This window comes from Amphibalanus amphitrite, unplaced genomic scaffold (genome assembly GCF_019059575.1).
Source record: "Amphibalanus amphitrite isolate SeventyFive unplaced genomic scaffold, NRLGWU_Aamphi_draft 000274F_arrow, whole genome shotgun sequence".
Lineage (NCBI taxonomy): Eukaryota > Metazoa > Arthropoda > Thecostraca > Balanomorpha > Balanidae > Amphibalanus > Amphibalanus amphitrite.
In genome coordinates, this window is record NW_024881769.1 from 538206 (window position 1) to 553587 (window position 15382).

A 15382-nucleotide genomic window follows, 5' to 3' on the forward strand; every position below is an offset into this window, starting at 1 on the left:
TCACTGAAGGAAATAACATCGGAAGTAAAGAATATTAAATAACTTAATAGGCATATCTAAAAGGAGCGACTGGACCGACAGGCAAATGACGAAAGCGCACCGAACGAGCCGAGTACGGCTGGGCGGCAAGGTTGGCGTCCCGCACTGGCGGCTAACAGCGTTACCCGGCCCGCAGCCGGAGACAAACCCAATCAGTTAGGACGGGAGCGTGCGCCGCTCCAGCGGTACCGACGCAGTTCCGCGGACAGACCGCCCACCGGGGTCGGACTGGGTCAGTCTTGCGACGGAGAGGGTCGCAGAGGGCAAGGGGAGTCCCCAGTGAGCGAGCCTGCCGCATTTGGCGGAGTGCTGTGCATCCTTCCTTACCTCGGTGACTATCCAACAGTAATCACTAATCAGTACATCCTGTCCTCCCAGTTTCGGCCAGTCATGCCACTGCCGACCATCCACGACACCCTTAGTCCGTTCCAGCCCGCTCCACTGCCGAAGAGACCGAATGTGGCCGGTACATCCCCTACCCGTGTCCCTGCTGCGTAGCGGCGGCCCAAGTCGATTGGAGAGTGGCCGGTATTTATGGCCCTGGAACGGCTCCTTTCCGGTGGCCAGTCGGCGCCGGAGGCTGCAGCCGAGGCTCACGCCGCCGGCACTGGACGGCAGTGACGCGACGGCGGCGAGGGCAGCATATTTACGTCTGGACAACGAGTTGCGTTGGAGAGGCCGGAAATAGTGGCGATTTCAGGACCGCAAGAATGGACCGTCATTGGAATGATTCTTTTTTAAACCGTGCACTGTTTTCGGCCAGAATTTAAATGTTACTACAAAATATTTTGTAGTTACGTTTCCACCAAGAATGAATGCCATCAGGGCTAAATTTTTAATACTATTGCATTTTGTCAAGAAGCATATAGTGCTGTTATGTTGCAGTTTTAGCGCGTTTGTTACAAAATATGAAGCGAATAAGCGTCAGTGTAATTCATCAACAGTGCCAGAAGTTAACTTGAGGGAAAGCTGTGCTAATTGCTCTTGTCCATCCACTAAAATTTATTAAATATTTTGCTTTGTGTATTCCAAAAGGAGAGGGAACTATTTCATTTGTGCCTTCATGTCAGAATTGAAGGTGGATCATTAAATTTTCAACGCAGTTTACAAACAAGCATTTGGTCTTTCTCGTTTATAAGCAGTGGCTAAGAAAAGGTGGATCAATCCTGAAGTTCAGTCATCGTACCTCAACTTGGCAGCAAGATCCCCCAAGGACAGAGGATATATTGTATACATGTCCTGTAAATCAAAACAAACAAGCATTTGGTCTTTCTCGTATATGTATAAGCAGTGGCTAAGAAAAGGTTGATCAATCCTGAAGTTCAGTCATCATACCTCAACTTGGCAGCAAGATCCCCCAAGGACAGAGGATATATTGTAAACCTGTCCTGTTAATCAAAACATTTTTGTGCCTTCAAAGGCTTAAGTTATCTGTGGTGTGTTCGGAGTTAGGCTATATGGCCGTTTTTGTTGTATGTTTATGTGGAGATTGAATATAACTGTGACCCTGTGCTTGTTTGTATACTTACGGTCAAACAGGGAACAGCACATTCACATAACATACTCACCTAGCACCTAACTCATAGCTGTACCCTGCAGGATCTGTACTTGTTCATGTCTCGAGCATTAATAAAGCACTTAAGTAGCTTAGTAATCATTTCCCACATTTTCTGAGCATCTAACATGACATACAGCAGTGCAGAGTAGCTTCAGAGAAGAAACACTTAAAATGCACAGACTCACACCAGCCACCCAATGAGCCAGTTCCTCTGTCCTCATTCTGTTTCCCTGGACACAGCTTGGCAATGTGAGCTAACTTTTGGCAAGTTGAAGGTTAGCAGGTAAGATTGAGTTAGGGTGAGTACCTACCTATAACTGGGTGCTACTGCCATGCAGGTTTAACTCACCTGTTGGTGAGTACATCTTGGTGAGTAGAGTTCCTTGGTGGAAGATTACCCTCAGGTCTTGGGTAGGCTGCAAATATGTGTGATGATTGAGGTTAGGTCAGCTGTCACTTGTCAGGTTAGTCAGGTTCGGGTATGCTCATTGCTCAGGTCACATTTTTCTGGACATTTGGCAAATTAAAAAACTAGCAATCTGATCTAAGCTAACCCAACTAAACATACATAACTACTGACTATAGGAAAGGAACTGAGCACCTACCTACTTGTGCCTACATCTCATACCATGTCAAAGTAGAGTTCCTTGGTGGAAGATTACCCTCAGTACTTTTTATCCCAGCCCTGTGAAGAAAACTAATACTTCTAAGCTCGGAGTCACTGCTGGCCATCCACAGGAAGAAACGCTGAGACTGAGAGCTTTGCCATTGTATATTGGACCAATAATGGCTATCACGAATGACTATGAACACATAATATGATCACATCGCTGCATGGATTGTCACATTGACAATTTTACTACAATCCTTTTTTCAAGAAATACAGTGATGATGATTAACATCAAAATCAACATAAAGTGGATTTAGTGATCCAAGCTTTCTCCTCCAGTAGCAATGGAATGATCACATGTTTCATTTGCCAGACACTGAGTACCTGATGCACATTACAATCTGCATAGCATCTAAGCATAGTAAAACTGCCCAAGTCCATTCATTCTAGATTTTAACTTGATAGTTAGCACTAATTTATCTTGCTGTTGTAAGTTATTATTCAATATTCATACCAATACATCAATATGCGCTCATCAGTCAACATTTTCTGGCATGATCCTGCTCAGTGTGCTCTTCAGTATGGCTCCAAGGTCTGCAATATTATAGCTTGTTTTTGGACAATAAGCTCTTTTAATTTTACCTTTTCTTGCTGATATATGAGCCCGATCAACTTGCGTTTATCAACCAAAATTTCATAACTTGTTCAACTTGATATTGATATTGCTCAGTAGTCAGGACCTCTGTCAGCCTCCTGGATACTTCAGATTGTTTTCAATCAACATGCTTCTTAATTATGATATAAGTCAATCTTAAGGGATTCAAAACATCCAACAAAACTTTTTATGTGGGCGAGGATGGATGACATGATTATTATTAATATAACGAGGCTTGAAATGATCTCACGCATGTCAAAGTGTTTTTATTTTAGGCAAAATAAATATCTAAAACAGTAAAACAAGCTTTCGGCATTACGCCATCATCAAGTTTGAATAAATTAACATGTTTTTGATTTTCAAAAGCTAGAGCACAATCATATTGTTCCAGGCATCCTCATAGCAGCTCACTTTTTTAAACGTATTGCAATACGTTGCAAATAGTGTGGTACATTGCACATGGCAAGTAAATAATGTAGAACAATGTATCATTACGTACGCTACAACATGAACTGAAACAGTACTGATGAAAACAACATGAACTGAAATGAAACAGTAAAACAAGCCGAAAGCTTGTTTTACTGTTTTAGATATTTATTTTGCCTAAAATAAAAACACTTTGACATGCGTGAGATCATTTCAAGCCTCGTTATCCAACAAAACGACGTACAAGAGCAAGAAAACCACCAGATAAACTAAAAAATGGCCTTGGAACAGAGCCAAGTGGTGCTCCATTTGTTTGTTTACAATGATTGTAGTGCTGATGTATTTTTAGGACTCTGAACGTCGGCTTATAAAAAAATGAAACGTTTTTACAAAAGTTGTAAGGCAAGTAATATTTATCTGAAAGAACTAAAATATTCAAAAGCCAAACACTATGAAATACATGAATCGGTACGAAAAAGTAACCAAAAAATCCAGCCTAATCACCGGCTCCTAAAACTGCAACACAATCAGCACTTTTCCCCGCAACTCGTTGTCCAGACGTAAATATGCGCGAGGGCAGAGGGGCCGGCGGCGGCGTATCCTACAGGCACCTCGTAGTGTGCGATCCTGCAGATCGGCAGCGGAAACTTTCGATAAGCCTTTGGTTTCGGCTTCTGAGCAAGTGTATTGGAGATAAAACGCAAATAGGTTCACAAAGTGGAAAACTCAACCAACAAAATACATCAGCTTACCTAGACATACCATATGCTTACAAAATGCATGGGCACACGTATAAATAAACGCAAGAAAACAGCGTATCCATCCTCCACAGCTTAGTAGCGATTCACGTTTGAATAACCAACACTGTCATCGAGAGTTCTCCAGCATAATTATTCAGCTGCCCACCTGACGTCCTGAATGACGTCGGCACAGCCCATGCGACTTTCCGGGCGTTTTTCGTCCGGTTGACACTCGTCGGCCAACTCGGGGCGCGTGCGTAGCAATTAGTGTGTGTTTTTGTGCTCCTGTGGACAGCGTGTGCGTGAGAGTGGCGAACGAGTTCCGGGGAGGCCCGGAGCAGACCGTGGGACACGACGTATACCGAGTGGCCGGGCGGCTGATGGAACCGTTTAGGCCTTATAGGGACGGGAAGTAAGGTCACTATCTACAGTTTTGTGGTAGGATAATTTGACAGCTATTAGAATAGCGCACTATGTGCTATGTAACTATAGATCGCATAGATAGGAAGGTAGGAAGGTAACTGAGTGTGAGGAAAGGTAGCGACTGGCCGAATTTTCGACTGTTGTGCTGGCATGAATAAAGGCCCATTTATATGGACAGGTTGCCAAAGGTTTTACACCGCCGTCGACAAGGAACCGCTCTCCATCCTCATTAAGCAGTCGTTCCATCGCAGTTACTGCCCGTGCCGACGGCGACGGACGGGTCCCGTCAGGCTGTTTGATCCAGCCATACGTCGTGCAGATCAAAGGCGGGTACCGGGAGACCGTGGGCGCCACTGCAGGACGGCCAACATCCCTCCCTCTCCCGGTGGCCGGAGAGGGCACCATTGGGGAAAGGCCGCCTCACGTCCCTCCAGTGTTCGGAGGAAGGCACTGAGAGACCCCCAGGGGCCAGGGCAGCCATCGGCCAGCACGGTCTATCCACTATCCCATTGTTGGAAGTGAGGTACAGGGAGACTGCGGGCGCCATCACATGACCGAGGACGGCCAGTAGCGGCAGTCTGACATGAATATTGCACTTCCCGAATTCTTGAAGGGCTATGTTCGATAACGAGTGATCGGTTCCACAGCAGCGTTTGAGCAGTGCAGAGCCCTTTCAGCTGGGAGCGGCGCGAGAGGCGCCGTCACTGTTACCAAGCACCTGCCGTCCAATAGGAGCATGTAATACAGTGTGACCGGTGACAGTGACTCCGAGACATAATCATCACCGGTCCGCTCGGCCAGCCCACCATTTCCAGCACGAAGCGCCCGCCGACTACATGACGCTGCAGCGTGCTCTACTTGACGCCGGCCGGCACGCAACCAGAACGCGCATGTCATCGTAGCAACTGCCCTCTTCATTGAGTGAGGCTCGGTAACGACTCACGGCTGCCCCGAGTCGTGGGATTTCCCCATCCTTTTCCGGTTCAGGTTGTACCCAGTGGCGCACCCAAGGGGGGGGGCCTTGGGGCCCGGGCCCCCCCCCCGCTCGGTCATAATTAGGAGGCCCCCTGAGCACCGCTTAGGGTACTTTTACACTTGACTTTCCTGCCTAACCTACTATAATTCTGCACAAGATGCACTATCTGGGCAGAGGCCAGGAGGCCCCCTCTGGTAGGCGACCCTTGATGGGCAGGAGGCCCCTTCTGGATGTGAGGCACCTTCTCACAGGAGGCCCTATCTGGGCAGGAATCAAGAGGCCCCCTCTGGCAGGAGATCCTTCATGGGCAGGAGGCCCCCGAGGCTCCCTCTGCACAGGAGGCCCCCTCTGGTAAGCGACCCTTGATGGGCAGGAGGCCCCGTCTGGCAGGGGACCTTTTATGCACAGGAGGCCCCTTCTGGATTTGAGGCACCTCTCACAAGAGGCCCTATCTGGGCAGGAATCAAGAGGCCCCCTCTGGCAGGAGATCATTCATGAGCAGGAGGCTCCCGAGGCTCGCTCTTCACAGGAGGCCCTTTCTGGACAGGAGCAGGAGGCCCCCTCTGGCAGGAAAGCCTTTATAGGCAGGAGGCCCCTCTGGCAGGACACCTTTTCTGCTTAGTAGGCCCCTTCTGCATGGGAGGCTCCCTTCTGCACAGATGGCCCTATCTGGGTGGGAGCCAGGAGGCCCCCTCTGGCAGGAAATCTTATACTGGGCAGGAGGCCCCCTCTGGCAGGAAATCTTATACTGGGCAGGAGGCCCCGAGGTTTCCTCTACTTAGGGGCCCTTTCTGGGCCGGAGTCAGGGGGCCCCTCTGGCCTCTTGCAGGAGACCCTTTCTGGGCAGGAGGCCCTCTCTGGATGGGAGTCTCTCTCTGCATAAGAGGACATATCTTGGCAGCAGTCAGGAGGCCCCCTCTGCACAAAATGTCCTATCTGGGTAGGAGCCAGGAGGCCCCCTCTGGCAGGAGATCCTATATGGGCAGGAGGCCCCGAGACTCCCTCTGCACAGGAGGCCCTTTGTGGGCAGGAGCCAGGAGGCCCCCTCTGGCAGGAGACCCTTTATGGGCAGGAGTCCCCTCTGGCAGAGGACCTTTTATGCTTAGGAGGCCCCTTCTGGATGGGACGCTCCCTTCTGCACAGAGGGCCCTATCTAGGCAGGAGCCAGGAGGCCCCATCTGGCAGGAGCTCCTTTATGGGCAGGAGACCCCGAGGCTTCCTCTGCACAGGGGCCCTTTCTGGGCAGGAGTCAGGAGGCCCCTCTGGCCTCTTGAACGAGACCCTTTATGCCCTCTCCTGATGGAAGGCTCCCTCTGCACAAGAGGCCCCTTCTGGCAGGACTCTCTCTGGATCCCCTCTGGAAGGAGACCGTCTCTGGGAAAGAGGCCATCTCTGGATAGGAGGCCCCTCTTCACAAGAGGTCCTATCCGGGCAGCGCCTCGCCCTGGCAGGGCATTTTTCATAACGCGGCCTGGCAGAGGGGGGGGGGTCGATGCGACCCCCCTCGCGATTGGATCCTATGGCACCTAGAAATACCAAATTTGGTAGGTAGGTGGCCCTCTTTAAATCCTCGTCCCTGTGCAAATTTGGTTGCTCTAGGTCAATATTTAGGGGTTTTTTGGGAGGTATAATTGTAAAAAAATTTGCTAAAACAGGTCAAAAGTTTTCGCTGATAACTTTTGATTTAATTAACCCGCGCCGGGCAGGTGCTCCGCGACTTCCGCGCCGGGCCGGGGGGGGTGTCTGAAAACCCCCCTTCTAACTCGGCTCCTGGGTCACGTAGCGACACGCGGTAAGCGGCATTCAAAAGAGCGTCCAAAATAAGTACGAAAACACTTCAGTCATTTTTTGGGTCAGGTCAAAGGTCAGGTTACCAGAGGTCACCAAAGGTAAAATGTTGGCTATTTCAACATTTTGGAAACTGCCAACGGCTAACTCGGGAACCGATAGAGCTACAGCGCCGCGGAAAAGCGCATTCGATAGCTCTTTTGACGCTCTTTCGCCAATATGTCCTCAGATTTGACCTCAGGTCAACGGTTTAGCCTCCAGAGGGCAAAAACTCCAAAAATAGCCGTTTTTTACGAACAGTGTTTTTCGGCAATAACTTCTGACTCAAAAAAGCCACGACATTACTTTTGCCAGAATCGTGTTCCTCTTGTCAAAACGCGTCGAATGAACTATAAGTTGACCTTGAAAAGTCAACTTAAAAATTTGACCTCAGGACCTGACCGGAAAAGGTCATGTTGCATATCAGTCGATCCGCATCGTCGAGCCGAACACGGCGTTTTCATCGCTCTATCATGCCTCTATCAGAAGTTATTAGCAAAAAACTGTTAGATACTATTCGTGACCTGAGATGACCTCGGGGACATCTCAGAACGAGGGGTCACACTCCGGGTCACAGGTGCAATTTTCGGGTTCAGTGTGTCCATTTTACCTACATCCCGATGTTTGAGAGTGTCTAGAATGGCGTTCGTGCAAAACAGACGCCTTTCAATTTTCTCCCATTGAATTATAATAGAGAGGCCGCAAAATTGACCTGACCTTAGGTCACCGATATCGAAATTCCGAGATACACGTTTAATAGGTTTTTATACACGCTTTTATAGGATACACGAGATACACTGTTACTCTCATCAATCGCTGAAAGTTTCAAGGCAATCGTGCGGTCGGTGTAGCCATGACGAACATTCTAATTTGTTTCTGACCTGACCTTGAGAGACCTGGGTCTGAAATTTTCACAGCATGTGCGGAAAAGATGCACGAACAGGTGTGTTAAAAACGGCGGCGCGGAGCTGCGAAAAGCCGCCGGGGGGGGGGGGGGGTGTTCAAACACCCCCCGGCCCGGCGCGGGTTAAGATAGAGCAAAACAAAAGCACCAGTGAACTCAGCACGTCAAGGCGTGTCGAATGATATACTTTTTTTGTTTGCTTAAGTGTACTTAAAAGTGTAGGTATTAAAGTGTACTTAAGTGCACAACTTAAGTAAAACTTAAGTCTTAGGAATGGTTGAAATGCTTAATGTTGCATATCATTCGACTCAGCTGTTCAAGAGGAACAGAATGATACCATTTTGAAACCTGTTCTATTATGTGACAAGTTATCGGCACAAACGTCATTTGACCTGAGTTGACCTCATTTGACCTGAACCTTAGATAAGTACACCAAACAAAGAAACACCGAGTGACATTATGTTAAGTACTGTGGTATCAAAGAACAAAAGGGATACAACGAAGCGGACATCTCTATATTTTCCGAATAGGAGTTATTTGAATATTTTCCCATAGGCTTAACATTACGACGTAATGACCCCTAACTGACCTCAGGTCATTGACATAAAAAACGAACTACATATTATACAGCTCGGTGAACTTAGCACATCCTGATAGTTTGAAGGAAATCAGTCCAAAACTGTGCGTTGGACAGGTACATAAAAAATTAAATTTGACCATAACCTTGTACCCGTTTTTCTGACATGGTGGCCTGACCCAAGGTCGACCGGACCTGAAATTTGCAGATCACATGAAAAAAGGTTGCCCCATAGGTTGTGCCAAATTTAGCGGCGTTGCGCGCCGCCAATTTTACGCTATCTTTGAAAAACCTTAGGGGGGGGGGGGGTCGCATCGACCCCCCTGCCAGGGTGAGGGTTAAGCTTTACTAATAACGCTAAGAACGTCACCAAACATACAGAGGCCGTCAAAAAGTAAGCCATTTGGAGGCCCCCTCGATAGAGAAAAGGCCCCCTGGCAAGCGGAACACGGAGGCCCCTTTGAGCCCGGGCCCCCTCCCCTGGAAAATCCTGGGTGCGCCCCTGGTTGTACCTATATAACGCAGACAACCACGTGACATGTAGCTGACCGAGACTGGCATACCCGTAGGATAGGTAGGTATACGCTGTACATACGCGGCCGATCTGTAGCGCCGCAGCTATTTCCCTCCCGTTCTGCCAGTATGGACTCGCCCCTGCGGCTCCGCCCACGCTCATTCAGTTGCGCCGTGTCAGGGGTAATGGGAAGAGGATCGTAGGTAAGAGGTGTACGAGGGTACCTGCGGTAGACAGTGGACACCGGGGCTCGTGGGTCTCTTGAGTCACTATCCTGTCACCACCAGACCACCGAGCAGGCCCATCCTCGCATCACGGAGAGCACCGAGCAACCCATCCTTTCTTCTAAGAGAGCGCCAAGCCAGCCCTAGCGTCGCGGATAACACGTAACAGGGCGGCACAGGGCCCCTCCCGACACAGAGAGCACCGAGCTCTCCCTTCTCTCTCTCTCTCTCTCTCTCTCTCTCTCTCTCTCTCTCTCTCTCTCTCTCTCTCTCTCTCTCTCTCTCTCTCTCTCTCTCTCTCTCCTCTCCTCACGGAGAGCCTGCGCAGCCGGGCCGCACTAATGCTGCTGTTTGGACAGCGTTCCCGCTCGGCAGGCATCCCCGTACACAAGTCAACACGGCCTGCCGACACCGCTGCTGCACGGCTAGCGACCGTCCCAACCGCGACGGTCGGCTCATCCGTCGCCGACGGTTTAATGATTGTCCGTATGAAACGCATAAAGAGACGGATAAAACGGCAGAAATAAAACAATAAGACGGCAGGCCTGAGGTCATCAGGATGGATAAAGGGTTTCACGATGCCACGCAGCACTGATCCCGATGATGTGATTTTGAAAACATGACAGCTGCGAGGGGTCAAAACAGCGTAATCAACAGCCACTCTTCGCCTCTTCGGCGGGAATAAAACTTGCTAGAAACGACATCTGACACGCTTTTCAGTACACTACTGCACCCAGGAGGGGAAAACTCGAAGCACAGGTTCTCACATAGGCCGCAGGTGGCAGCACTACCCGGCCAGCACTGTCTAGCTGGACACTGCACCGGTGCGCCTGCAAAACCAAAGTCCCAGGCCTGAAATTGATTGACTCAGTGAACACTTAGACTTCTAGAGCATAACCAGCTTAAACGGACAAAAGTTTGTCATTCATTAGTGTGAATTAGCGGACGAGGAGTAGGACGTGGCTTTCGACAAATCTGGTTTTCAGAGGGGGAAGCCATCAGGACCTGTCGAGGGAGGCGTGGCTAAGGACCCCCCCCCCCCCCCACACACTGGACCCATGACCAGTGTGCACAAACATAGCGTGCCAAACTGTGAGTGTTACATTGACAGCAGAAAGGAGCAGAGTTTGCGATGTATGTATGGCTTCATGTTTGACGTTAATGAGCTCAGGTCGGGCTTCACGCCGTCAGCCGAGGCAGCTGGAAAGGAGCCAGGTACCTAAATGAAACGACCACTTTATCCATTACACAATGACGACTGCCTTTCTTATATAACGCGATCATCAGACGAGTACAAGATATCTTGGAAGGCTTGCAATAAGCTTTGCTCGCCACGACTTTGGCTAAAGCGATTCATTTTTGAACCAATCCCAATCGAGCCTGAAACTTTATCTGAAATAGCTAATCAAGTCGCAATGAACAGTGAACTGGTCAATTTCTTGGTTGTAACAATGGTCGCGTGCCTCCCGGAAACCCTCCCCTCGTTAGCCCCAAATCACCTCTCGTGACGCCAAGATTACAGCCGTGAGCCACCCAACGTGCTTTCAGACTAAAGCCACACACTGAAAAGCAGCATCCACTGCACTTTTGATAACCGGATTTTGCGGAGACGCCGCCCGGAACAGGTTTATCATTTGAGCTTGCCAGGGCCGTGCGCAGACGCCGTCAGCCACGTCTGCTCTCCGACAGTACCATCTGACGCGCCCTCCCCCCCCCCCCCGTCCGATCGGGCTCGCGGCGCTTCCGTTCAGTGCGTCTGTCTGGCCCCTGTACTGCCGATATAGGGCCACTTCCGCCCAACTGCAGCGCCGGATTGCGGTACGTCGGCCAGCCGGGCTCCCAGCTGGATAAACGGACGGGGGGGGGGGGGCACGGCGCTCTACGGAGCAGCGACAGGGCGAGGGAACGCAGCCCCGCACAGACCCGCTGCGTGAGTACCGTGCGTGCTTTTTCCTTATCTGTCTCCGTACAAACACATACAGAGATGCTGACTCAGCTCCTCAGCGATTATTCTGACGCTCTATCTCTCCCCACCGTCTCTTCTCCGGCAGGTCTGCCCGCCTCCCAAGTGAGGAGGGCTGGACGCGCCTCTGCGCCAGTGTATCGCGCCCGGCCGGTCCGCCGCCGGGCTGTGTAAGCACGGGGGCCGCAGACGGGGCCCGGGGGTCTGCGTGGCGCGAGCTGGGAGAGACGACACCGCGGCCCGGGCAGCAGCCAGGTCAGGGACGGTCACTGGACAGACGGCGACCGCACACAGGTGAGAGCAACACGGCGGGGAGGGACAACGTCATCCTTTTAGTGCCCACTTCAGCCTAATTATTGCTAATTCAGGTGATATACACAGACAGTTTTGTTCCCACTGTGCAGCGTTTCCCCCTTTTATTCCTATACCTTTCGGTTCGGTATGCTATGTCCGAGTCCGTCTAAATTTGTTCCCGAGTTCGTTGCTAGGGCCGTTACCAAAAGTTGGCTTCTGGCAGCTCCGCTAGGATCGTAATTCGTAACATAAGCAGTGTAGACGGGTTGGCTGGCTGAGGGCGGTGTCCGCGGATGGTGTTCGACTGCAGTCGTGTTTAAACATTCGAACGATTCCACCGCCACTGAAATGCACAGCTCCGCGCTCCTGCAGCAGCAAATACTGTTAGGAAGCCGCGACTGTTCCCGGGCCGGCCAGTGTCGTCTGTGGACATTGCACAGATCAGCTAATAAAAAGGCTGACCTTTGGTGTCGCAGGGCGCAAACACAGCCTTTTTGCTGAGCTGCATCCCCTTCACCATTAATTACACAGGAGACTGAGCTAGATTGGATATTGTATACCTACTGAGCGAATCGAGCCATTCCCGGCCAACACTGGTGGACCCGTGAGGGAGCGACTGTACTGTTTGTTTTGGTTTACGGTAGCGCTGATACCGAGGTCAGGATGAGCTCGGTTGACCTAACACGACCCACTTAATTTGCTCCAGCAGTCCAACAGTACGTTCAACGATCACGTAAGGGCCTAATCTCAGCATTCCACAATGCTACCTCAGGCACTTATAAGTTGTAACGTCATGGCGGAACCGCTCGAGCCAAATGTCACGCGCATGCATGTAACAACACCTGTCGCACTCAAAACACGCACAGGGAAACGCTCATAATCACAATCACGCAGGCGCGATCATTGCACAGGCACGCGCCTTCGCTGCACGACAGTAGCGTATCTGATGACGTGTTGACTGGAGGAGCGTCTCACGTCGCCAGCCTTTGTACCGCTGAGTTTCGTAGCTTTCAACAGAAAACAAGTGAGGTGGCTTGCTTGACGCGAGTACGCGCCTGTTTCAGGGCACCGTCATGGGACGCGTCACCGCACGGCTGGCCGCGCTGTGCGCCGTGGTCTGCGCGGTGGGCACCGACCCTCAGGTCACCACCCACTCCGGCGAGCTCAGCGGAGCCACGCTCAAGTCGTTCCTCGGCAAACCCTTCTCGTCCTTCAGAGGTAAGGGCAACGGTTAAAATGCTTCGCCAATCGCCACTGCTGCTACTCATGTATACGTCCGAGTTCATTCTACGTCGAGCTCAGATCAATGCCTTTCATGAACGATGGCTCATGATCACTAATCAGTATTATGAAACGATGGAAACTCTCGACGACTTACATAAATTCTGGTTTACTTTCTTGACAGGCATTCCGTACGCCGAGCCGCCTCTGGGCGAGATGCGGTTCCGCGCGCCGCAGCCGCACCGCGGCTGGTCGGGCGTGCGAAAGGCCAAGATGCACGGCAACAAGTGCCTGCAGTTCTCGCTGTTCTCGCCGGGCCTGCTGGAGGGCGCCGAGGACTGTCTGTTCCTGAACGTGTACACGCCGCGCCTGCCCGGGGACGGGCCCGACACGCCCCTGCCGGTGATGGTGTGGATCCACGGCGGCGGCTTCGTCACCGGCTCGGGCGACTTTGAGGTGCACGGACCCGACTACATCATGGATGAGGAGGTGGTACTGGTGACGCTCAACTACCGGCTCGGACCGCTCGGGTTCCTCACCACCGGAGACGCGGCGGCGCCGGGCAACTACGGCCTGCTCGACCAGGTGCTGGCGCTCGAGTGGGTACAGGCCAACATCGCCGCGTTCGGCGGCGACCCTGACCAGGTCACCGTCTTCGGCGAGTCGGCCGGAGGGGCCAGTGTCGGCCTGCACGTGCTCAGCCCGCGCTCCCGCGGCCTGTTCGCGCGCGCCATTAGCCAGTCGGGCGCCGCGTTCAGCGCGTTCGCGGCCAGCGGCGAGCCTCAGGGGCAGAACGCCAGGAAGCACGCCGAGCTGCTCCAGTGTCCCACGGGCGACAGCCGAGAGCTGGTCGGCTGCGTTCGTCAGAAGTCCGCCAAGGAGATTTTCAACACCATGGGCACGCTGCTGAAGGAGGACAATGTCGCAGTGTTGCCAATCCTCTACAAGCCGCGGGTGGACCGCGAGTCGCGACTGCCGTTCCTCCCCAACGATCCCTACTCGGCACTGGAGAGCGGCGACTTCAACGCGGTGCCGTGGATGATGGGTCTGAACCAGGACGAGGGCGCCTTCTACTCGTTCGCGCTGCGGAACAAGCCGGACGGCGTCCAAGTGTACACGGGCCGCGACTGGGACCGCTGGGCCTCCTCCATCATCCAGGTCGGCGGCGTCACCGCCGAGCCGGCCGCCATGGCCGAGCGGGTGCACCGGTTCTACTTTGACGGCGCCGACTGCGGCGAGGAGAACCTGCCGCTGCTGGGCGACCTGCTCGGCGACCGGTTCTTCACCAGCAGCGTCATCTCTGAGGCGGACCTGGCCGCCGCGCACACCCCCGTCTACATGTACCTGCTGGACTACACGGGCGCCGGCCGGCAGCGGGTGCTCCAGGTACTGGCCCGCGTCAGCGGCAAGCCGTCCTCCTACCGCGACCTGGGCGTGCCGCACGCCGAGGACCTGCTCTACCTCTTCCGACAGGCGTTCGGACCTCCCGTGGCGCCCGACTCGGAGGAGCACAAGATGATCCGCTTCATGGTGTCCATCTGGACCAGCTTCGCCCGCCAGGGGCACCCGGCCAGTGACGTGCTGCCGATGCCGAAGTGGCCCCTCTACACCAAGAGCCAACGGGAACACATGCGGCTAAACGACGCGCCCAGCGTGGGCCAGAACCTGTTCAGTAAGCGAGTTCAGTTCTGGAAACAGCTGGATATCCGAGAGAACTGGCGAATGCCGCTGCTGAATAGCCAATATCGAGATGAGCTCTGATTAGCTGATATTAGGTCCAGTGTTATGGCGAGATGGGGTTGGGGCGTTTGTGCCATGAAGTGTGCCGTTTTCCAATGCGTGTTGTTTCGTTCATATTGATTTATATAACGTCCTAGTCCCCAGGTTGGTCTATAAATGCTGTATGCAATTCAATAAAACTCCAGTGCGCTGCTATACTTATACCTCAGCGGATACACAATTTGTTGTCAATATACATGCAGCGTAGGGGAGAGTGGGGTAATTTGGCCGCTTTTTTTAGAAACCGATGTAACTAAAAATCGACAACACATTTCTGCATTTTCTCAACGCTGACAGGTGTGGCATACATTTTACTTTCCTGGACAGTAAACTTGAAATGATAGAGTAACTACTTATATTGAAATTGTGACGTATTACAAAGGTCTGCAAAGCGGCCAAATTGCCCCACTAGCAGGGTTATTTGGCCGGGGGTGTGGGGCAATTTGGCCGGTGTTAGTTTGAGGCCATGATTTTTGTTATAGGCGAGTCAGCTTCACATCCAGCAATGACGCATGTCCTACGACGCATTTGAAGCATTTTGGAGGTTGACTCAGCCGTCACAGAGGTCGAAAATAGTCAAAATAGCGGCTCTAGATGCGATGACAGTTTTCTACGAATAGCTTTTGAAGTAATCAAGCTAGGCCAAAACTAA

The 15382-nt window shown here is 52.0% G+C and overlaps 1 protein-coding gene across 2 annotated transcripts; it reads left to right on the forward strand.

Annotated features, from left to right (window-relative positions):
- The first annotated feature begins 11523 nt into the window (after positions 1-11523).
- Positions 11524-14884, forward strand: LOC122387131 (cocaine esterase-like). 2 transcript variants are annotated; one of them, XM_043377026.1, is made up of 3 exons: positions 11524-11730; positions 12789-12948; positions 13136-14884. In XM_043377026.1, exons 2-3 carry the CDS (start codon positions 12804-12806, stop codon positions 14710-14712), a joined length of 1722 nt encoding a protein of 573 aa, XP_043232961.1. In that variant the 5' UTR covers positions 11524-11730; positions 12789-12803; the 3' UTR covers positions 14713-14884. The 2 variants fall into 2 exon arrangements, with proteins under 2 accessions (XP_043232961.1, XP_043232959.1); XM_043377024.1 differs by having other exon boundaries at positions 12795-12948.
- Positions 14885-15382: the final 498 nt, after the last annotated feature.